The 26,404-nt window shown below is 44.0% G+C and overlaps 1 protein-coding gene across 1 annotated transcript; it reads left to right on the top strand.

Moving 5' to 3' along the window:
* The first annotated feature begins 17,966 nt into the window (after positions 1 to 17,966).
* LOC132566478 (large ribosomal subunit protein uL1-like) lies at positions 17,967 to 22,889 on the top strand. The gene is made up of 5 exons (XM_060231549.1): positions 17,967 to 18,077; positions 18,961 to 19,041; positions 19,448 to 19,596; positions 21,367 to 21,539; positions 22,646 to 22,889. The coding sequence occupies exons 1-5, from the start codon at positions 17,989 to 17,991 to the stop codon at positions 22,814 to 22,816; spliced, it is 663 nt and encodes a 220-aa protein (XP_060087532.1). The 5' UTR covers positions 17,967 to 17,988; the 3' UTR covers positions 22,817 to 22,889.
* Positions 22,890 to 26,404: the final 3,515 nt, after the last annotated feature.

Genomic DNA, 26,404 nt, shown 5'->3' with positions numbered 1-26,404 from the left:
CGACAATGTTTTAACTCTATGCCTAGCTAAAAATAAAATTTATAGTATCAAAGCAGCGCTACAGATTTTAGTCTACAGTTGTTTTCTCTTTTTGCTTGGAGTCAGTCTCTGTTTATAAGACAGTAAATCCTAAATCTTGTGCAAGTTCCAGTATACTGGAAGAAGATTAGTCTTAGAGCAAGCAGCAGGAATTTGACAAGTTTGTATTTCCTCTGAAGCTACATTCCCTGCCTGCTCTCCAGCTCTTTCTCAATTGGTTTTTCTTACAATCTCTTCTTAGGAACAGATCTCCACTAAACAAGCAGAGATTTGCACACGGAACTCAGAAGCAATGGGCCATTGTCCAATAGCTTACTCAAGAGGCTAAATTAATTTGAAAACCTGATTACTTAAGCATGAAGTGAGATAACTTTATCATTCTGAAAGAGTAACAACCTTATTATTAAGCTCATTCTATTTAGTTCTGTTTGTTACTCTGCCAGATTTACAATGCATTCATGTCTTTTGAGTTTCCCACAGGACATAACGTTATACCAGCAGAGTGGGCTTCAATCAGCAGTAAGCAATGCTGGTATACCTATACATTCCAGTGGGATATACCCCAGAATTAGAGATGTAAATGAGCGGAATGGGGTGATCACTTGCCTTTCAACTAAGTTTTCTATTTATTTACATCCTAACTCTTTTTAAAATAAACACCCAAGATGGCTAGCAAATATTAAACTTTCTATTATAATACAAACATAAAATAATTAACCATTAATTAGAAAAACTATACCATGGCTAGTGGGAATAGAAGAAAGTGGTGGAAAAGAACATGCCAGGTAAGGCGAAGCAACAGTCTGCAGCTCTGTAACTGAGCAGCTGCCTTCCTTAGGGCTGTGCCTGTGGCCCATCATCTACCTCAGCTCTCCCAGGGTTAGAGTTCTCAGAGGTGTGTGAAAACTGGAAAAAAAACTGGAGGGTAAAAACATTTTTTCTGAGGCTTTTTTTTTTAAACTTTTCCAATGGGAAAAATAGAAAATGTAAGGAACCACTAAAAAGAAACTCTTATAAAATATTCTGTTTTAGAATTAGTAAAATGCATTTAAAGGCAAAAGGCAAAATGTATCACATCAACAGCTCTGAGGACTTTTTCTATTTTAAAATTGGAAATTTTGGGGACTGCTGGAAAAAAAGCTCTTATGAAATATTTTCTCTTTAAGTGAGTAAATCCTTACCCTATAAATTATTCCATTAATTCCCAATGTACAGCAGGAAAATCTCTAAATTGAAAAACTGAGTAATTTTGGGGAGCACTGGAATAAAAACCTCTAGACATATACAGTATTTTCACAATTTTTAAATCTATAATTTTGGCAACATCTCACATTCTATAATATATTTAATGAGATAACCTTATTAAAGAATTCAGTGGTTTTAATGTTTAGCTTAATATTCAAACAGGCTGGCAGTCCTACCTTTTGTAACTCTGAGAGAATTTCTGTCCAGGTATCTGTCTTTTGTTTACTACAGAAATTTGTTTTCTACCATAAATTTTTATGTTTTCATAACTCTCAGATGGCAAAAACTAAAAATACATGTCCTATGGAAGCATAGAGTACTGCGATTTTTGAACTCTTTCTCAAATACAGGGTACACTTGCAATTTTTAAAATAGAAAATGAGGACACTTATGCCACATAATCAAATGTTATATGCTGATTAAAGTATAGTTGATACATATTGTTGTTGTTATATAGCCCAGTCTCTGCTACTACGGGGCTCTGGGTGATGCACATCATTTTATTAAAAAAACATTAAAATAAATGCAAAACAATACTAGTAGAATAAATCTTTAAATGTCAGATGGCAAAATTTATTTCAGTTTTCTATTCCAGGTTGCGGTCACCTTGTACATTGGGTGGGGTGGGGTGGGGAGAAAGACAGAGCACCTGGAGAAAAAGAGAGGGTGCCAACTGTTGCTGCCCTCAAACAAAAGCCTGGTAGAACACCTCTACTTTACAGACCCTGCAGAATTGCATAAAATCTCACACTCTCCCAGGGGCACACTGGAGGAGACAGTCCCACAGATACATTCAATAAGTGAAACCAGTTTTGGCTCAACAGGAAAGTAAGTATTTATATATTTAAGTAAGTATTTAATTTTTCCTCAATTTCCATTTTTCTCAAAAAGAACATGACTTCCAAGGCTTCAAAATTTTGGGAAATTTTGACATCTCTATGGTTGTGACAGATGGCAGCTAGCACAGTGGCACCTTAGAAAGGAGGAAGGGGCAGCCTGCATTTGCCTTCTTTTTTTCTTTTATTTTGGGTTGGCTGATAGGGACCTTCCTTTCCCATGAGCCTGTCTCGTACACTCTGCTCTCAAAGGATGCTACCAGCCCAGTTTCCATGGATGCCTTGGCGCTTGGACTAAAAACATCTGCGACTTAGGGGGATTCTACACTGGGCAAAAGACCCAGTAATACCACCCTTTCAGATGTGACAATCTACACTGCAAACTGGCCTCACTACTGTCTTGCTCCGGTGTTTTGGCTACCATCTACACTTGAAATCCTGCAACAGCAGTGAAGCCATATCCGGCTCGGTCTTGCGCCTCATTTTCCAAGACCACAAATCCAGCGGAGTTGCTTCTTTTTGTTGCTTTTCTTCATTACTACCAGCAGGTGGCGCTTCCTGCAGCAATCATCATTGGTCAGCTCCTATGTGATGTGCATTTTGGAGGAAAACTGCTGTGATGGTGATCAAGAGCTGTTAAACATGTCAATGGATAACCAAATTGACACCTAGGCGACACATCGACACAAAGCTACTTGGCTTTCAAGTGAAGATGCCTTTTTTCTGCTGGCACCATCCTTTGTTTTGGGTTACGTGGGACAAAGGTTTAGGCAGTCTGTGCGCTTGATTGCCCTCTGCATAGGCGACGTCCTTTGAGTACGTGACCCTCACCTTTGCTGTTATGGAATCTGAAGCTGAAAAAGACATCTGCGAGGGCTGCTAGCCTTCTCATAGGGATTCTATGAATTGGGCTGAAAGCTGCCCGCTTGGACAGCCCCTGTGGGCATTGCTTCTTCCATGCAGTGGCTGAGGTGGAGGTAGTACGGAGCTGGTGGAAACCTGCTCTTCCCCCAAGCTAGCACTTTCCCCAAGAAACTGAGTGCCGCTTCTTGGTCATGGTTTATTGCCCAAATACGCTTCCTGCGTTTTGGTAGGCAAACCCACATTTTGCAGAAGACGTGTGTGAGTCGAATCTCCAGGCGGTCTGGCAATCAAACTGGGAACCACGATGTACGTATACAAGAAAGTAGAGGGGGGCGGGGTTGCTCAGAATTTGGAAGAGCAGCCCTGCAAGTAAAGTGAGAACTTTGAGGTGAAATAAAGTGTAGAATATGGCATTTTTTGCACAGGAAAATAAAGAAGTTCTAAAACTTGAGAAATTGAGACACTGCAGACTGGGAAAATGCTTTTAAGCATGCCCAAGTCGGAACAGAAAGTGGCTTTTTTAGAGACACTGCTCTCTCAGGCACAATATAAGAATAACAGAAGCAGAGACCCTGCCTTACAAGTCCTTCCCATGGAAAAGATTTAGAAATCAAACAGTTTGCTAAGAAGAATCAAGAACTCCAGGAACAGTTGGAATCTATTATTGAAGAAAGGGTAAACCCCAGACTTCTTTTCCCAATGAAATTGAGAAGGCAGTCCATTTCTTGGTTCTGCTACCCAAGAATCATGAAGGAAGAATGGTCTCTGAGCCTATGCAGAGTTCCATACTCATGGCACAAGGCATTCCTTTTAGCAAGTACTCGCTCAAGCACTCCCACATGAGGAAGCCCCAGTCCTTTTTCCCAGAAATGTTCTGTCCTTAGCTCATCCCATTTGGGGAACTTGAAAGCCATAATTCTGGGGAACTTCAGAGAATGGCATTCCCACATGGGCAGGCAGGGTTCCTTTGCCTGTAAGCCTCCCCTCCCCCAAGGGGGGAGAAATTCAAAACTTTAATTTCTCCTAGAATAAAGAAACCTTGTTTTGTAAAGTTTACAGGTAACAGAGGCATCTTTTCCCTCAAGTAAATAAAGAAAAAGAGAAGTAACATTAGACAAGGGCAGTTCACCAGCTGAGAGCTGGAGATCCTCTGGAATCCCAGCAAGGTTTCCAGCCTTCAGTTTTCTCTGCAGGGTGAAGGAAGTTCGATGTAATATCCTTATTTTAACCCTTTAAAATGGCAGAATCAGGAACCTGAGAAAAAGAGGCTGAAAAAGGTTTTGTTAATGCAAAGCATTCAGTCAGGGCAAAAGGTAAGGAAATTACCATTTCAGCTTTCAAATTGGCTGAATGTAAATGTTTGAAACTCCCAAGCCCATCTTTCTCTCCCACTTATAAAATCAGAAAAAAAATTATTGCCTCAGCTCTATGAATTTTACAGTGGTATAACCTCTGAGCTTGCATGGAGTGCCTGAAGACTAGCCCCAAAAGAGCTGGCTAAAGTATTGTAAGTGCTCCTCCTCCATCAGGAAGAAATGCTAATAATCTCCCCTCTTGCTCACAAAAGTCCACAGTCAATCTCGGTAGGCTAGATATATGCTTTATTTAAGGGCCAAGTGTTAACCTGGGTGCACCTCCTAATTTAAGGTTTGAATGGCTAAGCTAATAGGACTGCGCCAAAGGCTACTTCCTTAAGCACGACAATGTGAAGGTGACTGACATAGGAAACTTTGTTCATCATGCAGTGTCCCTGAACACAAGCTGTGCTATCTGTTGCAGCCCTTACTATAATATCTAAATGTGCTCTACAGGCCTTTGCCGAAGTACTTATAAAAGGGTGGTCAGCTCATAGTTTTGCAGCTGTCTGTCAAAAAACACAAGAGCCCTATTTAGACTTTATCAACTGTCTTCAGCCAGCAATCAGAAGACAGGTTGATAATCCTGACACAGCAGGAAAATTGATGATGAAATTGGCCAAGGAAAATGCTAATTTGGATTCAGGAACAGCCCCGTGGCACAGAGTGTTAAAGCTGCAGTACTGCAGTCTTGAGCTCTGCTTACGGCCTGAGTTTGATCCCAGTGGAAGCTGGATTCAGATAGCTGCCTAAAGGTTACTCAGCCTTCCATTCTTCTGAGGTTGGTCAAATGAGTACCCAGTTTGCTGGGGAGAAAGTGTAAAAGACACACTTTACTTTGCAGCATTACTCAGTGCAGCAGGCTGCAATTGTTGCTATTCACACAGGTTTTCAACTTGATAGTTGACACCTTATATGCATTTAATTTGATTCATTAACTCCTCAAATTGACTCTGATTTGTTGGCTATATTTTTTTAACCTTGCAGTTTTTAATTTCTTGCTGTGCGTTACCCAATTTTTGTTTTGCTACTATTCCAAGCTATCCTAATTTTCCTGGTGTGATTGCTCAGGGCAATGCATGCTGATAAGACCTTAAAAAGTGTTACCTCTCTATTTACTTTTTCTTTCTCAGTCATAGCTATTTTCACCAAAATGCCAAAGCACTAGATAAACAGTTCTTGTTGCTTTTGATCAGGCTCAGCACATTGTGCTAATAATCATATTCCTGATTATGCTGTTAACCTGCATGGTTTGCAAACTAACATAAGAACACAGGAAAAGCTGTATTGGATGAGGCCAACAGCCCATCCAGTCCAGCACTCTTTGTCATGCAGTGACCAATATATGTGTCAGTTTGGTGTAGTGGTTAAGTGTGTGGACTCTTATCTGGGAGAGCCAGGTTTGATTCCCCACTCCTCCACTTGCAACTACTGGAGTGACCTTGGGCGGTCATAGCCCTCTCAGAGGTTAAGAGCAGTTTCTGTCAGTGCTCTCTTAGCCACACCCACCTCACAGGGTGTCTGTTGTGGGGGAGGGAGATAAAGGAGTTTGTGAGCTGCTCTGAGACTCTTGCGTGGAGGGTGGAATATAAATCCAATGTCTTCTTCTACACATACATATGCATATATATATATACTGTGGTTAATAGTGACTGATGTACCTCTGCTCCATATTTTTATCCAGTCCCCTCTTGAAGCTGGCTATGCTTGTAGCTGCAACCACGTCCTGTAGCAGTGAATTCCACATGTTAATCACCCTTTGGGTGAAGAAGTACTTCCTTTTATCTGTTTTAACCTGACTGCTCAGCAATTTCATTGAATGCTCACAAGTTTTTGTATTGTGAGAAAGGGGGAAAAGTGCTTCTTTCTCTACTTTCTCCCTCCCATGCATAATCTTGTAAACCTCTTATCATGTCACCCCGCAGTCAATGTTTCTCCAAGCTAAAAAGCCCCAAGTGTTTTAACCTTTCTTCATAGGGAAAGTGTTCCCTAACAAACTTTGGCAAATGGATGTTACTCATATAGCTTCCTTAAAACCCGGGTACTGTGTCCATGTTTGCATAGACATGTACTCTGGATATCTTTGGGCTACTGCTCACTGTGGTGAAGCCAAATGTCATGGCTCACCTTATTTCTGCTTTTGCGGTAATGGGTCGTCTGCAACTGTTAAAAACTGATAATGCCTCAGCATATAGTTTTTCTGAATTTGTTGATTTTTGTACACAATGGAACATTCAAATCCAGCATAGCATTGCATATAATTCCACAGGTCAAGCTATTGTGGAACATGCTAATCAGACATTGAAAACCACTCTTCAAAAACAATTAAAAGGAGTGAAAATGGAGATTCCTACCCAAAAGCGGGTTCAGGAACAATTGAATTTGGTCTTATTAACTTGGCATGGTCCAGTTCCCCTTGTTACCTGAGGGCGCAGGTATGCTGCTGTGTTTTCTCTTGCAGCTCCTTTGTGGGTTTTGGAGCACATTGCATTTGCCCAGCTAAAGATGGCATGGCATCAGGGTCTCCCAAATCCGATTCCCTATTTCAATCTCAGCCTCACACGGGAGATGGTGCGACGCCCACACACCCAGACAGCTCGTGATGTCATATGGGGGGATATGAAGCGTCTAACTAATCAGGCTCAACAAATGTTGAAAGAGGCTGGACAAGAGCCATCTCCAAAGAATTTGGTGGCTGCTGTTTTTGCAACTCACAATGAAATCCATGACTAGTCCTTGTTGTTTGTGTTTATGTATTTTGTCTCCTGTCAAGGCTATTAGTTTTGGAGATCGTCTTCAGTTTAATATTTGAGAATGCTTAGCTAACAGTAACGTTTCACATTTTTGTATGACACAACACACTGATTCACACGTTATTAGGAACCTGTCTAATTCCTGTTTGCAAGGCTCCAGGAACTAATACAGCTCTTGGTAAATGTTTAAATGAATCCCAAATCTCTTATGCAACTTTACCTAACTGGGACATTCCCATCTATAAGCTTCCAGTGGATGCCTTAACTCTATATACCCCATATGTGGCTAACCATGAAAATCTTACTTGTGCACAGATGGTAAATTGCTCCCACCATAAGCCATTGCATGGTTGCCTGCAAACAGGTGCCCCTTGTGGAAATGTAATGCAACAATTAATGTAACCAGTAATTATGGCCATATTCCCTTGTCACCTGCTTGGTTTTCCTCTTGCTTCCATTGAACTTTCAGTTGTATTCCTGTTAATATATTGTTTCCTGTATGTGATTTAAGTCACCTTGCTGTGGTGTTGCCTCAAAGTTCCTGGCTTATGGAACCCTCTGCTTCATGCATTAGCAGAGAAACTGTCCCCTTAGACTCCACCTGTGATTCTTCTGATACTAAGGGAGGAGGGGAACAAGGAATTAGCCAGGAAATGGTTTTTGTATTGTAATAATGTGGCCAAATATGGACTGCCCACAACAGGCAATGTTTCCAAGTATGTCTGAATGTGTGTATATTAATCACCTAGACAACAAGGTGTTTGCCATAAAGGCACATGAGTTGATTCAGTTTACAGCATGTCACTTGCATATGTCCCTTATGTGTTTTAGAAATTGAGATGAGTTTTTGTATTCTTGCATCATAACTAGTAATGTTTTATTGATAGAGAAATAAGTTCTCAAGGATCCTTCCAAGATCTATGTTCACAAATTTAGACCGGACATATGTAATTATTCAATGCATATATCATGAATATTTTATATTTTTAACTCATGTATAGCCTATTTTTGGTAGTTGACATTCCTAAACCCTTTACCTTTGTCCCAACTGTGTCTCAACCCTGGTTGTTGGAAGTTTGAATGGCAGTGCATCATAAAATATGGCACACATCCTCCAAGGATTAGGCAGCACCCTTCCTGAGTGGTCATACAAAATTACTTTGTCTAATGAAATAAGCTTTCGGAAGAAAAGAAAAAAGAGTGGAGTGTGGGGACCATTCAGTTGTAATGTTACCTGATCATCTGCACCCCACAAAGTCTGAAAGCAGGAGTGTGGGAGGATCATGCGTCTGGCATGATGCCCAGCCACCCAGACTCCGTTATGTCTGGGGACACAAACAGCACAGGTTTTTCACAATTAACCACATTCTTCTTCCCCTTTTGACAAATGTATTTCTAGACACTGCTAGCTGGTATTAATCTTGGTAGACTATGTAAATGCCATCTCCTTGTATGGAGCAGATGTTTCCTGTTATGCTTTGTCCTCTACTATGCTGTAAGCTGGAGTATTTTTGGTACAACTTGAACATGTATAAATAAAGGAGGCTTGCAGAGGTCAGCTTTTCCCCTCTCCCAGTACATATGTCGAGTGATCATTCCTACACCCAATAGAGAGCCAGTTTGGTGTAGTGGTTAAGTGTGCAGACTCTTATCTGGGAGAACCCGGTTTGATTCCCCACTCCTCCACTTGCACCTGCTAGCATGGCCTTGGTTCAGCCATAGCTCTGGCAGAGGTTGTCCTTGAAAGGGCAGCTGCTGTGAGAGCCCTCTCCAGCCCCACCCACCTCACAGGGTGTCTGTTGTGGGGGAGAAAGGTAAAGGAGATTGTGAGCCGCTCTGAGACTCTTCGGAGTGGAGGGCGGGATATAAATCCAATATCTTCTTCAATAGCTGGTATAGCTCAGCATTCTGCAATAACTGCAGCCTCTGAACCTCTTCAGGGTAGCTCCAAGTAAAGCATGTTGTGGTAGTCCAGTCTAAATGTAACTAAGGCACAGATCACTGTGACTAGAACTGACTGAACAAGGAACAGATGCAGCTAATGCACCAAAGCTTGGTAAAAGCACTCCCAGCCACTGCAGCCACCTGATCTTCTAAGGGTACCTATGTGTCAAGCAGCACTCCCAAGCTGTGAACCTGGCTTTTCAAGGGGAGTGCATCTCCACCCAAGAGGGATCAAGTCCCTGGTGTGCCTTTCTATTAACCCAGATAATCTGTCTCGTCAGGATTAAATTTCAACTTCTTCACCGTTATCCAGACCATTACTGACTCCAAGCACTGGTTCAGAACATCAATAGCATCCTCAGAATTAGATGGAAAAGAAAGTAGAGATGGGTATCTGCATGAGCTCTCCCAGTGGCTCATATAGATATAAAATAGCATGGGGGATAAGATTGACCTTTACCACGCCACACAGCAGGACAGCAGGAAGGGTCTGTCATCACTCTGGTAAGCATTTGCATGGGAGGGTCCAGAGCACCCAACCACTCCTGTATCTTCATTTTAGTAAAACCTTTTAACCATGATCAAGGAGACATGAGGACCCAGGCAGTTACAAGAGTTTATTTACAGTGTTCAAACAATAGGTGGGTAATAAAAATTTTTAGTGCAACAGTGAAATATATAAACAGTAAGGATTGCTGAAATACAAAAAGAAAAGCCCTAATGTGACTGGCTAAATGTTTCCCTCCTCCAATACCAAACTCACCCTCAAGTGAAGGATCTCTCTCCAGCTGACTTTTCTCCAGAGAACCTTTCTCTTTGCAGCCTTTTCCAGAGAACAAACCTTCTTACCAGCCAGCAGGGCCAGATCTAGGGGGGAGCAGATGGGGCCCCAGGCACAACTGTGGGAGGGGGCACCAAATTTGATATGGAGACATTCTATTCTATGGGCCCATAAGATAGAATGGGCCCATAAGGGAGCATCATTTTATAACCCCCCCCCCTCAAAAAACATGTAAATCCGGTCCTGCCAGCCAGACCTATTTAGGTTTTCCTCCCAAGTCCCACCCATCATGGGCTAGTTTTCCCTCCAAAACTTCACCCAATTAGAGGGACAGAAGGGATCCTGGGAGATGTAGGCACCTGTATCTACTCCTAGGCAGGCTTCTCCCTGTCCTCTAGGCCTCAGATCATGACACCCCCAAAGTCAAACGGCTATGGGGTGGAGTAGGAATTCCCCAATACCACTTTCTGAACCCCACCTCTGATAGGACTTGAACCGCCGTAACATGGTGCCCCTTAGGCCCACAGGGGTGGTTCAGAAGGATATTATGGTCAATGACATCAAGGGCTGTTGAAAAATCCAGCAGGACTAGCAGGGTCACACTCCCCCCACCTAGCTTTCAGTAAAGATTATCAACCAAGATGACCAAAACAGTCTGTGTTCCAAATCCTGGTCTGAAGTCAGATTGAAACAGATCCAGAAAATCAGTCTCTTCCAAGAACCACTGGAGCTGAGAAGCATCTATCCATTCTCATACCTTGCCCAAGGATGGAAGCAATGAAACAAGGAAAAAATAAATTTTTATTCCAATACATTAATAACCCCTATGCATTTTGCATAGGTTTGGTGTAGTGGTTAAGTGTGCAGACTGTTATCTGGGAGAACTGGGTTTGATTCCCCACTCCTCCACTTACAGCTGCTGGAATGGCCTTGGGCTACCCATAGCTATCGCAGGAGTTGTCCTTGAAAGGGCAGCTGCTGCGAGAGCCCTCTCAGCCTCACCCACCTCACAGGGTGTCTGTTATGAGGGGAGAAGATATAGGACGGGGTGGCCAAACTTGCTTAATATAAGAGCCATGAAGAATAAATGTCAGGTGTTGAAGAGCTACAGTACATGAATGCCAGATGTTTGAGAGCCACAAGATGATAGAGGGAGGGATGGAAAAGCAACTTGAAATGCATTCTCTAGTGGCTTGGCAAAGTGATTTAAAGAGGATTATGCTTTTTCCAAGTCAGCTGATGGGGCTGTGGGGGCTTCAAGAACCACACAATATGTGTGAAAGAGCCACATGTGGCTCCAGAGCCACAGCTTGGCCACCCGATACAGGAAATTGTAAGCCACTCCGAGTCTCTGATTCGAGAGAAGAGCGAGTTTAAATCTATCTTCTTCTTAATTGAGCTTCCTCCGGAGAATCTATACATATGTCAAAAAATAAAAGAAAAAAAGGTAAATATCTTGGTAACTGTTATTTGTACATGCTCAGAAGTTCCATCTTTTAAAAATATTTTATCATTGATTTGATATTTTAAAACATATAATTGAGAAACAGTCTTATTTGTATGATGTATACTAGTAAAGTTATTATATGGTGGTACACTGAAAAATACATTTTCTTGGTTTGTTATATTCTTCAGAATTGTTTATCCACAGCAATATTGCAACTGGCAGTCTTGTCTGTGTGCCTTGGTGCTGGTTTTTTTTTTTTGTTTACCCTCTGTATAGATGGATGTTCTGGCATGCCTGGTCTTACAATGAAAAAAAAATATCTCCAATAATAGTGAGCCTATTATTTTATTAAATTTCTAATACTTTCCTGTGCATGTGTATGAAACTTTATATAAGCCAGTCTTGAGCTAACAGAAGCTAATCAGCAGGAAAATGAGCTGCAGGCTTGTCAGGATGCACAGTCAAAAGCTGGTACAGAGTCACCAACACTCTCCAGCCTTGGCTTGGCAGGTGAACCTCAACAGGCCATTTATTTTAACAGTGAAAGAACAAAGAACAGACAACATGGAATGAATGCAGCTTCCCAGAGAAAGTTGTAACTCAACACTTCAGCAATAAAGTTGAGGTAACTGCTTGCTTACATCTCACAGATTATTCGTGCAATATCAGGCCTGAAAAATCTATCCCCCCCACTTCCAGCCTTTGAAATGTGTAACATTCAGCCTGATTATGAGTTCTGGTGAGCTTGAAAACTTGCATGTTTTGGGTAAAATTGGCTGGTCCTAATAAAAGGTATTACATATTTTGTTCTTGTTTTTGCATCTTAACAACAGACACAAAAAGAAGCTAGGAATATTTTTGTGACTTAACATCCTGCTTATCTCGCCAGTTAGACAACAGACATAGCTAGCAGGGCAAGCTCAATCTAGCGAGGCAACACAGGCTCTGTCCTCATACTGTTGTCTCTTCTCACAGGATCCAAGGCAGGCAGCAGCAGAAAAGCCTTCATTAGCAGCCTGCCTTGGATAGATCCAAGGTAGCAGTGACACAAGAGGTGGTATGAAGTTCTTCCTATGCTGCCCTGGCAGGAATCAAGGATAGGTACAGAGGAAAAGTCTCTGCAGTCCACCTTGAACTCAAGCAGCAGCACCAGTTCAGAAGATGGCAGATGCAAACCACTATGAACATCTGCTCTCACATCATCACACAATGTCAGTTCAGTGCCCCATGATCACTTGTTTCACTTGGGCAGGTAAATGTCCTTGTAGCTAACGAATCATGTAAAAGGGCAATGTCTTTTTTGTATCTTTTTCTCCTTGAATATCAAAGTTTAAAAGAAAAGGCTGCGTGTTTTTTAAGCTGGCTTTCAGCATTGCTTGACTTCAGTTTATTTTGTGATAGCTGTTCAACCAATTCTATTTTTCTTTATGAAGCAGTGCTGCTGCAGGTCTCAAGAGAAAGCTGTCCTGAACAATAAGCAATACAGGGGAAGAGATCTCATAAATTTGAGGGAAAGTGTGGGGCGTTTGCAGCCTGCCAGTGTTTTTGAGCAGACCTGAAAGAGCAAGGCAACAAGGAAGACACGGAAGAGCCCTCCGTCTCCCTGGTCTGTGCATACTCCTTGATCTTCTTCCCTTGTGTGCTGTCTTCCTCATCTCTTTTGCTTCCAGCATATTTTGTTAAATGCCATTCTTAGGCTGTAGCTACAAGCATGGATTCCCCTTAAGCTGTAGCTACAAGCACCGACTCACCCACGCAAACAGCTCCTTAGGACCAAAGCTGCGAAACAGCGCTAGAAGACGGGTGCCTCCGCTGCCTGCGCGACCCGGTTGGACTTGCACAGCCGGGACATAAAACCCTGCGGCAGGCAGCGCTGAAAATAGGTTGCAGAGGCGAACCCACAGAAAACCGCGTGAGAAGACAACTCTTAGGCCAGTCCCCACCCTCTCCGGGAGCCCAAAGCCCAGCCCGGAAACCCCTAATTGAGGGTTTTGTATCTCAGAACCTGAAACCATGGGCCCAGAATTAATAACTGATAACCTCTCAGCCTTTTCTTGTTCTTTGCTATCACGAGTTCAATGATGCCGTATGCATACACGTCTCCATCTTCCACGACTGCTGAGTAATAATAGCACCATTCCCTAACCCTCTGTCCCTCCCGCCCCGCAAGCCGCCCTGCAGACCTCAAATAGAATGAGGCCAGTCAGCTAAACCAAATTTACATCTCGCGAGACTTGCACTTTGTAGTTCTCGTGAGATCCGGAAGAGGTGGGTCTTTTCCGTTTCTGCCGAGGCGCTAAAATGAGGTAGGCTGCTTTATCATTTGGGGGCTTTTGATTGTAATCTGTTGCCATCCGCGTTTCAACAGGCCCACTAGGCCACGAGATCACTTTTTAAAATATTCTCAGATGCTAGAATATTTGAAATGAAGGAAATCTTAAAAGTTGCATCCACCACTTGCGCTTTGAAATAGAGCAGCATATTACGATTCTTATGAGAAGAAAAAAATGAGAGGAGCCTAAAAAAGCCAAGGTGCCTCCATAAACAGCTTTCTAAGGACTTGAGAAATAAAAAAGACTCATTAAGGAAATGGAAGGAGGGCCTTATAACTAAGGATGAATATAAACAAATACCCAGTGCTTGTAGAGAGAAAAGAAAGCCAAAGCTTAGTATGAGTTTAGGCTAGCAGGAAATGCTGAGATTAACCAAAAAAGGATTCTTATGTTCAAAGTACAAAAAAGAGCAAGGACGTGGTAGGCCCCTTGCGGGGACAGGAAAGTGAAATTGTAACAGGTGATGAACAGATGGCAGAACTACTCGATCCTACTTTTCATCAGTCTTCTCTTCTGAGGGAAAAGGTGCTCGGCATGGCAAAAACAACACATGATGAGAGAAGGGAGTTGCAGGCTAGGATTGGCAGAGGTATTACATAAACACCTAGTTTCTTTAAATGAAACTAAATCCTCAGGGCCAGATGAATGGTATCCAAATGTCCAGATCATGTGAAGATCTTTAAATTAAGATCTTTATTGCTTTACTGTGCTCTGGTTAGACTTCACCAAAGAGAATTGTGTTCAGTTTTGGACACCACAATTTAAGAAGGATATAGACAAGCTGGAATGGGTCCAGAGGAGGCCAGTGAAGATGGTGAAGGGTGTAAGAGGAAAGTTTGAAGAAGCTGGGTGTGTTTAGCCTGGAGAGGAAATGATTGAGAGGTGATACAATAACCATCTTCAAGTACTTGAAGTACTGTCACATAGAGGGTAGTGCAAAGTTGTTTTCTGTTGCCCCAGAAGGTTGGACCAGAACCAATGGGTTGAAATTAAATAAGAGTTTTTGACTAAACATTTGGAAGAACTTCCTGACCGAGTGGTTCCTCAGCGGAACAGGCTTCCTCAGGAGATGGTTGGCTGTCCTTCTATTGAAGGTTTTTAAACAGAGGCTAGATGGTCATCTGACAGTGATGCTAATCCTGTGAACTTAAGCCAGATCTTGAGAAGGAGGACAGGAAGGGTTGCATCAGTGCTTAGTTTTCATGGCCCCTTGTTACACACCCAGGGAAATGCTGTTTGCCATTTTGGGGTCAGACAGCAATTTTTCTCCAGGCCAGCTTTGCCAGGGATCTGAGAGTCCCTGCCCCTCCTATGTTTTCTTTTGCCATTTTCTGTGCTTGGAGCAGGGGTCACAAGGGGTGTATGGGGTGAGGTACTTGTGAATTTCCTACATTTTGCAGTGGGTTGAATTCAATGATCCTGGAGGTCCCTTCCAACTCTTGATTCTACCTTGTTTTCCTGCATGTCTGAATCAGGCCATTGATTACTATCCTAAATATATGGAAACAAATTAAGGGGAAAGGCTGTCTAGTGGAACAGGACATATATTTGCAGGAAGAAGACCCTAGGTTCAATTCCTAGGGTCTCTAGTTAAAAGATCAGGTAGTAGGTAATGTGAAAGACCTTGCCTGAGACTCTGGAGAGTTGCTGCCAGTCAGAGAAGGTAATAGAGGTCTTGACTGACCAGTGGTCTGATCCTGTGTAAGGCAGCTTCATATGCTGAAGTTCAGTTGAATTCAGTGGGACTAGCTTCTAAATGAAATAAACTCAGAATCAGGTTGCTTATGGGTAGGGATGTATGTATTTGGACAAAATCTAAACAGTGTTTTTTGGGGTGGGCAGAGCAGAACAGGCTTTGACCTTTATGATGATGAGGACTGGTGCAGAATCAGGTTGACTTGCTTTTGAAATGTGGCCATTTCCTGCAGCTTTTTGCCCACAGAAGGCCTACCTGGTACAGGCCTTGCTGCTGAATATAGACTCACAGAACTGATAGAGTCATGCAGGATCAGTCTATAGAATCCCAGACAAATATTTGCCCAGCTGCTACTTGAAGACTGCCAGTGAGAGAGAGCTCACCATCTCCCTATGCAACTAGTTCCTTTGCTGAACTACTCTTAATGTAAAAAAAAAAAAAAATCCTAATATCCAGCTGGTATCTTTCCTCTGTAATTTAAACCCGTTTATTGCAAATCTTATCCTCTGCTGCCAACAGGAACAGTTCCCTGCCTTCCTCTAAGTGACAGTCCTTCAGATAAAGTGAGTGGTCATGTCCCGCCCCTCAACCTTCTCTTCTCCAGGCAGAACATTCCTGAGACCTTCAACCCTTTCCTCATAGGGCTTGGTCTCCAGGCTTATCTTCATTGCTCTCTTCTGCACCTCCATTCTGTCCACATCCTTCTTGAAACAAGAACTCCTGAACTGCATGCAGTAGTACAGTTGCAGCCTGACCAATGTGGTGTACAGTAGGACTGTGATGTTTTGAGATTTGGATGCTATGCACCTGTTGATATAACACAAGACTGCATTTGTCTTTTTGCTGCTGCATCACGACTGCTCATATTTAGCTTACATACCCCAAGATCTTGTTCATGTGCACTGCTACCCAGAAATGTGTCCCTCATCCAGTAGAAGAGAAGAAGAAGAGATTGGGTTTATACCCCACCCCTTCACTATCCAAAGGAGTCTCAGAGTGGCTTACAGTCTCCTTTGTCTCCCCACAACAGACACCCTGTGAGGTAGGTGGGGCTGAGAGCGCTCTCCCAGAAACTGCTGTTGAGAGGAACAGCTTCTAACAGTTATGGCTGACCCAAGGTCACTCCAGCAGTTGCATGTGGAGGAGTGGGGAATCAAACCCAGTTTTTCCAGATAAGAGTCTGTACACTTAACCACTACACCAAACTGCGTACTTCTCATTTTTTTGCTCAGATGTGGAACTCTGCACATCCTTATTGAATTGCATGTTCACATCTTCCCACTTTTCCTGTATGTTCAGATCTCATAGAATTCTATATCTTCCAGAACGTTTGCTACTCATCCTGATTTGGTGTCATCTGCAATGTAGGGCTTGTTTCTCTTTTAAAGATGAGGTAAAGCATTAAGGGAGTTAAGGGAGGGTAGGTGGAATCTGGTGAGGGTATAATACCTAAACTCCATTGATTGCAAAACCTAAGTAAATGTTTCAGCTTACTGTGTATCTTGGAACTCTTCTTTCTGTTTGAATGAAACTAGCATTGCGCACCTAAGAGCAGTATATGTGGCAGCACGGTTGAGATTATGTCCTTGCAACATTCTTATTGGGATCTAAAAACTGGTTAATATATTCATCAAGGTAGCTCAGTCTTTGCACATGTGGTAGGAGATGCATGCCATCACTTCAGATATTTTCATAAAATTCTGACCAAAAAAAAATCCCACCTGTGACAAACTTGAGGGACTTATAAGGAAAATAGTACCTTAAAAACACGAACATGTATCAGTATTAAAAACAAGCCATAGCCATTATTAGAGCCTGAATTGGTCCCAACTGTTAACGTTTGAGTCTGAAGTATTGTATTCAACAGTGGCGAAGCAAAGTTCCTGTTAACAATACACATGGGCTTACTTTTCTTCTCTGACAAGCTCAATGTTTGATGTAATTCACTGTTCATTTAATAGAAATGCATTTCCTTACAAGTCTTGAGGCTTTTAAATCTTGGAGGAATCTTGCCAGGCACTGGCTCAGTAGCAAAGTCTGATAAGAATGATTAGAAATGTTTTTAGAGTTGCTAAAATTCATTAATTTTTCCCTCTTGAGAACCGGTACAAAGAGATTTCAGGGCTAGTACAAGGAGTGGGCACAGTGGTTGTGAAAATACACTTACAAATTCAGGCTCTATTAGCAGCTATGGCTTGTTTTTAATACTGATACATGTCCGTGTTTTTATGGTACTATTTTCCCCACTCCTCCACTTGCACCTGCTGGAATGGCCTTGGGTCAGCCATAGCTCTGGCAGAGGTTGTCCTTGAAAGGGCAGCTGCTGTGAGAGTCCTCTCAGCCCCACCCACCTCACAGGGTATCTGTTGTGGGGGAGGAAGGAAAAAGAGATTGTGAGCCACTCTGAGATTCGGAGTGGAGGGTGGGATATAAATCCAATATCATCTTTTTAATGCCTTTTACTTTTGTGTCTGATGTCTTTATGGTGAGTCAGGAGAAGCCATCCAGACTTCACATAAATATAGTTGAAGGTGTGTGGAACGGTATTGCTGATGGCCGCTCTTCTTTGTGGCAGAGCCTGAGTTCAGTATTTTTGGAGATCATGCAAGAACTCATTTTGACATTCAAGTAATTTCAGAAGTAGTGTTGGCTGTCCTTTGTCATAAAAGAAATAAACAGTCTAAACAAATGTGATATGTCTTTCTGCAGCAGCAAAGTATCCCGTGACACACTGTATGAAGCAGTGAAGGAAGTCCTTCAAGGGAGTCAAGCAAAGCCACGCAAGTAAGCAGTTTCACTTACTCTGCACCACTAGAGCTCAAGATGGAATTTAGCCTGGTTCTGTGCAGAGCGCTCAGCAAAGCTTGCATTATGGAGAATTACATATTGGAGTTCATTCTTAGAACTTCAGGTCTAAGGTGGGAAGGAAGGGTCAGCCTGGTGCACTGCTTCTTTGGCCATAGAGAGGGAGAAGTGGCCTAAGCGTTCCACCATGTGTCTAGCAGAGCACAGCATGTGTGTCATTCTTACTGAAGCATACAGGCTTAACCATTGCTTGAGCATTCCAATAGTCCCTCTGCTGTTGTTTTTTTTCTGTACTCTTTAAAGAGCTTTTGGAATGTATAATGAGTATGCAGGGTCTTACGAGATTAATAAAGTTTTCAGGGTATAAGGTTTTTTGTGAGTCAAAAGTAACTATGTCTGATGAAGGGAGTTTTGACTCTTGAAAGCTTATACCCTAAAAATATTGTTGATCGCAAAGATGCTACTGGACTCCAACATAACTGTTTTATTGGAGACCAGCATGGCTATCCTCTGGATCATGTGTGTAATTGCTAGCTTCTCTCTCTTGATATGTTGGGATTGAGGCACATAGTCTCTGTCAGGGAGGGCTCTGTTCAGTCTCTGTAGCCACCCAAGTAGTTCAGGTGTCCTTTCCCTCTCTAGATGTAGCCCAGCGTTACATAGAAAACAAGGATTCCTGGTCATGGTCCTGCCCCCATGGTCATCAAGTTGCCGAAGCTAGGAAAGAATGAGTATCTTGCTCATCTTCCTCCCATAATAGATATAGCGCTTGGTTACTCAGGTTTATTGGTTTGTATTTTGTGAGTTACTAGATACTCTTTCCTTCTAAACCAAACTTAAACATCTTGTTTATTTTTGTTAGGTTCTTGGAGTCTGTGGAATTGCAGATCAGTCTGAAAAACTATGACCCACAAAAGGACAAGCGGTTTTCCGGAACTGTCAGGTTTGGCATTGGTCCTGTGCCACCCAGCATTCAGTTTGCACCCCTCTCCCTGTTGAAGACTCTTGTGTGCATTCTCTCCAGTGTGCAGCATATTGACTGCTAAAGAACCAGGCAGCTGGGTGTAATGCTGAATTGCTTGGGTAGTTCAGTTCCTCTCACTGTGAAGTGGGTGTGGCTGGACGGACCCTTACCCTGGGTCTTAAAACATGAGGGAAGGTGTGGGGAGGCTCTTTTGCCAATCCCACCGACCAATTTTAAGAAGCCAGATTAACCACTGGTGGATGAAGACCTGTTACTTGGTTGTGGTAAGGCCCTTCAGCTGTGGTTTTGAGCATTCCTCTTACATTTTACATTTTTCAGGGAAAGAGTGTGTTGATTTATCCATGCTGTCTTCTTTCCCCAACAGGCTCAAGTCTGCTCCACGGCCCAAGTTCTCAATCTGTGTGCTGGGGGATCAGCAGCACTGTGATGAAGCCAAGGCAGTGGACATCCCTCACATGGACATAGAGGCTTTGAAGAAACTCAATAAGAACAAGAAGCTAGTGAAGAAGCTGGGCAAGTAGAATTAGAGCAAGACATGTGGGGGCCTGCAAGGCTTGTGGAGAGGGGAAAATACCATCCCCTCTACACACACTGTCACCAAGTCCAGCATGGAGCCTGTGTTCCTGGAAGAGGTGGGGGACGACTCTCTGCTAGCTCACCCAAAACTGCTCTGAGCAAGCCAGCAGAGATTTTTCCCTCAGCCACTTTCACATTCAGCCCAGTGCAACCCAGGGGCTTTGCCACTACCAGCAGTATACCTAGTTGGGCTCACAGGCAGCACAGCTGCCACTGGGCCCAGCATGGCTCCCAGGTTGTGCTGCTGCCATTGGACCCAGGTCAGCTTCCCAGCACACCTACTGCTGCCACAGGGTCCAGAGGCAGTAGCGCAGCCCAGGAGCCCTGCAAGGCTCACCAGTGGCCATGCAGTCACTCCCAGGTTTTGTCATGCAGCTCTTGAACTGAGCATGTACTACCAGGTGCAGCAGGGTTCTCGGGGTGCACCACTGCTGCTGGACCCAGTGCTGTTCCTGGCCTCCTCCAATCACTGGAAGTAAGTTGTTTTACTTTCAGGGGAATTTTAAAAACCCCAGTGTATTTTTTTTTAATTCAGATTTCGCTGCACACCTGGGAACTCCCCGAGTGTATAAAAAGATCTGCTTACCCTCTGCGTAGCTGAGATCCACAGATTTAGCTGTGGAAGTGTATTTTAGCAGACAAGGGCCATGGGTGGCTAGTAATATATCATTTTCTTGAAGTACGTTCAGAAGCATTGGCAATATTGGCTTATAAAGATCAGAATTTAGGAATAATTGGGACACAACCTCATTCAAACAGCTAAATGCAAGGAGGTGATAGGAGCTAATTTGCCCCTCTGCTAAGAGGCACTTCCTGTGCATTTCATGTCTCCACTGCATAGAAGAAAGAATAATCCTGTTTGCTTTGAATTTCAGCAGAAAGCAATGCAAAAGTCTCAGAATGTTACATGTTGTACACCAAAGGCTTTCTTCTCCCTTGGAAGCATATTTTAGCATGCATTCGGTCTTCTGAGCATGCAGCAGTGTTTTCCTATTTGTTTCTGTTGCTGTCTTTAATCTTCTGGCTTCTGAGCCGCTGCCAGTCTGAGTAGACAATACTGACTTTGATGGACTAAGGGCTGATTCAGTATAAGGCAGCTTCATATGTCCATATAAAGCTGCCTTTGGTTTGGAGACAGCTTACCCAAGAGCAGGGATGGTCAGAAGCCTTGCTATACATATGCAGCTTGAGCCTTGCCCCCCCGCCCCACAGCACCATATGGATCTGTTTTAAATAAATGACTTTAAAAGGGGATTAGACAGATTCATTGAGGAAAGGTCCTTTAGTGGCTACTAGCCATGGTGACAAAAGGGAACCTCCACATCCCTGAGGCAGTACACCTCTAAATATAAACACCAGAAGACAACATCAGGGGAGGGCCTCAGCCTGTGGTCTGTTGTTGGACCTCCAGAGCAACAGGTGGACACCATGTGAGACAGAATGCTGGACTAAATGGTCTGATCCAGCAGGGCTCATATGGTCTGGTTCTGATGTTAGCTTTCATACAGCCAGAAGCTGCATGAATGTGATTGATTCCAAACAGCTAATTTAAGACAGGATTCACTTTCATGTAAACACCTTTATCAGTTAGTCTTCGTTTCCCTTAATTGCTAGTGGCTTCAGAAGGCATTAGCAGTGTTTTTTCAAACCCTGAGGTGATCCTGGATTGAAGAAACGTATCAATTTCTCTTTAAAAAAAAACAACAGCCAAGAAATATGATGCTTTCCTGGCTTCTGAGTCCCTGATCAAGCAGATTCCTCGAATCCTGGGCCCAGGGCTGAACAAAGCTGGCAAATTCCCCTCTCTTCTCACCCACAACGAGAACATGGTGGCCAAGGCCGATGAAGTCAAGTCCACTATCAAGTTTCAAATGAAGAAGGTAAAAAACCCCTCCACAATATCCTAAAATACCCAACTTCTGATGGTAGGGTCCCTGCACTGAAAAGAAGGAACTGCATTTGTATCTATGGGATTTCTGGTGACAGGCAAAGTGATTTTCTCCTGGTTTCCTGTTGTCACTTCATCACAGAGAACTGTATGGCTTTTTTTGTCCATGCAAATCTTGCAACTTACAGCATTTGTATTCTGGAGGCCTCGGCTTCACTGGGAAGATTGTTGCTGAGAAAGAACTACATGCTTACCCACTCTGTAGGATCCAAGCCAAGCAGCCTACAAACACCAGTCCATTAACTGTAAGGACCAGAGATAGATTTGACTCCTCTCCCCTGCCTTCAGAAGGCACTGAGGAGTGTAAAGCATAGTGAATTAGTTTCTAAATTGAACTGCCCAGATACAGTTCACAAAACTGAGTATATCTTGGCAGAGAGATGTGCTGTATTGCATGTGTCAAAGTATCTGTCTTGGGAGCATCTCCTTCTGTTTAAACAAGTAAACTTGTTTCCTAGCATCAGGGAATCATCAAGAGCCACATTACATAGAATTGTGAGTGGCTGTCTCAGTGGAAGTTTCAGCCAGATGTTCCTGTTACATAACCATAGCTAGTCAGCTTCATCTCTGAAAACAGGCCGAATCATTCTTTAGAGTCCAGTTTGCTGAGCCTTAGAGCCATTCACTTCTGGTTAGCATCTTTTCAATTGTGCTACAAGTTATATTAATCATGGTCCACGTACATCATTAAAAGCAAGATTTTTACCCTGGCAATCCCTCCCCCCCACAATAAATGCCATGCCAGCTCTGAGCAGTGTAGTCAGTTTTTCATCATGTATGCTACTCTGGGTACGATGGGATAATCAGTGAATTGGCTCATGCTTTACGGTTCCATATGTTCTTTTTTTCTTCCTTTTCCCCAGCCTTGAGCCAGTCACTCTCAGCCTAACCTACTTCACAGGGTTGTGAATTTAAAATAAGGAAAGAACAATGTTTTTAGTGTTTTTGGATCTCCACTGGAGTGAAAAGCAGGGTATATAAATAACATCTTTAATTATACATGTAAACACCAGTGAATGTTTTTCTGTGTTCCTCCAGGTGTTATGCCTGGCTGTGGCAGTTGGTCATGTGAAGATGACTGAAGATGAATTAGTGTACAACATTCACCTGGCCATCAACTTCCTGGTATCACTGCTGAAGAAAAATTGGCAAAACGTGCGGGCCTTGTACATCAAGAGCACCATGGGGAAACCCCAACGCCTATACTGATGACAATATAATTGTTTTTCACTAGGTTACTCTGTGTGTGTCTTCTGGTTTGATAAAATTCTGGTCCCCTAAATAGTTGTCTGTTTCTGTTAAGCTGAGGTCTCTCTGCATGCTCTTACCATTAGGTTAAAGGGTGAGTATGCATGTTGTTTGAAAAGGCAAGCTTGGTCATCAGTCCAGAGTTAAGGACTTACTGGAGAAAGATCTTTACAAAATAAGACCTCTTTGGGTGTCAGCTGCAATCATGCTAAGATGTGCACAGGCTGCCCCATCAAAAAGTACAGAATAGGATAAATATTGTTGCTACTTAAGTAGCACACTGAAATGGGGAGAAACATAGAAGAGGCAATAGGGTACATAGAAGTAACTGCCATTCTTAAATGAGATGCTGGAGGTTGAAACCCATCAGATGTGGGCTGATGTATCAAATGACGTGTTCACGGAAGGTGCACAGAATTTCCACGCATTCCTCTCTGTTCCTGCAGGCCTTTCCAACCTCTGGAAGAACATTTCTGGTGTTGTACTTGTTTGCAGGAATTGCTATACTGGTCCTCTTGTTAGAGGAGCAGCACTGAGGCACATGGAAGGAAGGATGACTTCTTGCCCTTTGCTCTCTTTGCTGCATCAGTCCCCCCACTTGCGTGAGTCATGGTTATTACCCCACACTGCATATCCTGTGACCCTGGAAATATGTTAGAAGGACAGGAGAAACAGAGAGAAACTGGAAATAAAGAGTTTCATGAATGGCATCTTTGGATACAAGCCATCTAGTGGCTGTGTGTCACAGAATAGGAAGAGGTGCAGAATTAGGAGTTTAATTATGACATCCAGTAAAGATTATCCATTTGTGAACAGGAACAAAGTTTAAGTATCTCTAATGGCAAGCATTCTACCCTTTTAAAATAATCAGATTGATACTCCTCTTTAAACTGGGTGTTACAGTAGTGTATCTGTTACAGCAGTGTACCAGGTCACTGACACAATGTGAAAGAAGTAGGGAAGGTTGAATCTAATCCATACCTCTTGGCATAGTTAAGCCTTTTGAATAAATTGCCTGTTTATCTAAGGAAGCAAAACCTGTGACCACTATATCTACCACTAGAGGGAGTGTTAATTCTACTCTGTAGCCAGCTCAAAGCTGACTCAGCCTTCCATCCTTCCGAGGACAGTAAAATGAGTACCCAGCTTACTGGGAGTGAAGTGTAAATGACTGGGGGAGGCAATGGCAAACCACCCTGTAAAAAAGTCTGCCATGATAACGTGAAAGCAACATCAGGCTTACTCCTTTAGGGCGCTCCTGGCTCCAAGGATCGAGGGTATTGAATGTGCCGGTCTGGCGTGGGAGGCCGGAGAGGGGTTGGCGATCTGGCTGGTGTACCGTACGCCTAACGCACCAGCAAGCGCCTTACCGTCCCTGCTTGAGGTGGCGACAGGCTGGGCGCTGGAGCACCCAAGGTTGGTAATCCTGGGTGACTTCAACGTCCATGCTGATGACCCGACCTCTAGTCAGGCGACGGACCTAGTGTCATCCATGGCGACGCTAGGACTCTCTCAATTTGTTACAGCCCCCACTCACCAGGCCGGGCACATGTTAGACTTGATCTTTGCGGCCGGGGTTACGGTGGATGATATAACCACTGAAGCGGTGCCATGGTCGGACCACCTCGCCCTTAGGGCTCGTGTAGATATGCCACCCCAAACCTGTTTAGGCGACGAGCTCATTATGGCTCACCCATGGAGCCAGATGGACCCGGAACAGTTCCAAATAGCTCTGCGGGATCCCTGGCCCTCTGGCGACTCTCTCAATGGCCTGGTCGAAACCTGGAATAGCTGGCTCTCTAGGGCCATTGATGAGATTGCACCTCGACGCCCTCTGCGACCTCGGATTAGGCTGGCTCTGTGGTACGCTCCGGAGCTATGCCAGCTGAAACAAGGTCTCAGACGGCTAGAGAAGCAATGGCGGCATACTCGCGACGAAGCGACTAGAACATCTTATAGGAAGTTTATGAGGTCCTATGAGATGGCAGTCAAGGCCGCAAAGAAAACATACTTTGCGGCTAAGATTGCGCCTGTTTAGGATAATTCGGAATTTTACTACATTGCCACAAGGCAACCCAAATGTTAAGGAATTGGAAATAGGCTGTGAGGCTTTTGCGAAATTTTTTGCAGACAAGATCCAGTCGCTCCACCACGACTGCCCTGCCAATTTGGATACAGTAAGTGAACTCGAGGCCCTGTGCGTGTCTTCTGGTTTGATCTTGGACTGTTTTGACCCGCTCAGCTTGGAGGAAGTCGACAGAATCCTTGTCACTGCACGCCCAACAATTTGTGATCTGGACCCATGCCCCTCCTGGCTAATTAAGGCTTGCCAGGAGGAGCGAAGATATCCTATACAAGACATCATAAATAGATCTCTTTCAGAGGGCTCCTTTCCAACATCCCTGAAAGAGACAGTGGTCCGCCCTCTCTTGAAAAAGGTTACATCAGATCCGGCCGAATTGACTCATTACCGGCCGGTCTCAAATTTGCCCTTTTGGGGCAAAATTATAGAGAGGGCTGTGACGTTGCAGTTACAGGATTTTCTGGATGACGCTTCCACCTTAGATCCGTACCAGTCCGGCTTCCGCCCAGGCCACGGGACGGAGACAGTTTTGGTCGCCCTCATGGATGACCTCCGGCGACATCTGGATCGAGGCGGCTTGGCGGTATTGCTGTTGTTAGACTTATAGGCTGCGTTCGATATGGTCGACCATTGGCTGCTGACCTGCCGCTTCGCCGATGCAGGAATCCGGGGGCTAGCCTTACAGTGGCTTTCCTCCTTCCTTGAAGGTCGGGGACAAAGGGTGGTGATTGGAGGAGAGCTGTCCCAGAGACACCTACTTAATTGTGGGGTGCCTCAGGGGGCAGTTCTCTCCCCGATGTTGTTTAACATCTACATGCACCCCCTTGCCCAGATCGCCCGGAGGTATGGGCTGGGCTGCCACCAGTACGCTGATGACACCCAGCTCTATCTATTGATGGATGGCCGGACTGACGATGTCCCTATAAACCTGGACCGGGCGCTGCAAGCCGTGGCAGGTTGGCTCAAGCTGAGCGGGCTGAAGCTGAATCCAGTGAAGACAGAGGTCCTTTGCGTGGGTCGCGGCGGACCAGGAGGGGAGATCTCCCTACCAACCTTTGATGGTGCGTCACTGATACCAGTGTGCAGGGTCAAGAGTCTGGGAGTGCTACTGGAGCCTTCCTTGACAATGGAGGCCCAGATAGCTGCCACTGCTAAATCCGCCTTTTTCCACCTTAGGAGGGCGAGGCAGTTGGCCCCCTTCCTGAAACGTAGCGACCCGGCAACTGTGATCCATGCAACGGTCACCTTGAGGTTGGACTACTGTAATGCCCTCTACATGGGGCTGCCCTTGTACCGAACGCGGAAACTGCAGCTAGTGCAGAATGCAGCAGCCAGACTGTTAGTGGAACTACCTCGGTGTGAACATGTACAGCCTAGGCTGCGGGAACTGCATTGGCTGCCAATTGTGTACCGAGTTCGTTACAAGGTGCTGGTTATTACCTTTAAAGCCCTATATGGCCGAGGAC

Source organism: Heteronotia binoei, chromosome 2 (genome assembly GCF_032191835.1).
Source record: "Heteronotia binoei isolate CCM8104 ecotype False Entrance Well chromosome 2, APGP_CSIRO_Hbin_v1, whole genome shotgun sequence".
Lineage (NCBI taxonomy): Eukaryota > Metazoa > Chordata > Lepidosauria > Squamata > Gekkonidae > Heteronotia > Heteronotia binoei.
This window is presented reverse-complemented; position numbering and strand designations above follow the sequence as displayed.

Coding starts and splice junctions, on each gene's coding strand:
- LOC132566478 (XM_060231549.1), top strand. CDS start 17,989: ATGTCTTTCTGCAGCAGCAAAGTATCCCGTGACACACTGTATGAAGCA. Junction 18,078..18,960: donor AGTCAAGCAAAGCCACGCAA/GTAAGCAGTTTC, acceptor TATTTTTGTTAG/GTTCTTGGAGTCTGTGGAAT. Junction 19,042..19,447: donor CGGTTTTCCGGAACTGTCAG/GTTTGGCATTGG, acceptor TTTCCCCAACAG/GCTCAAGTCTGCTCCACGGC.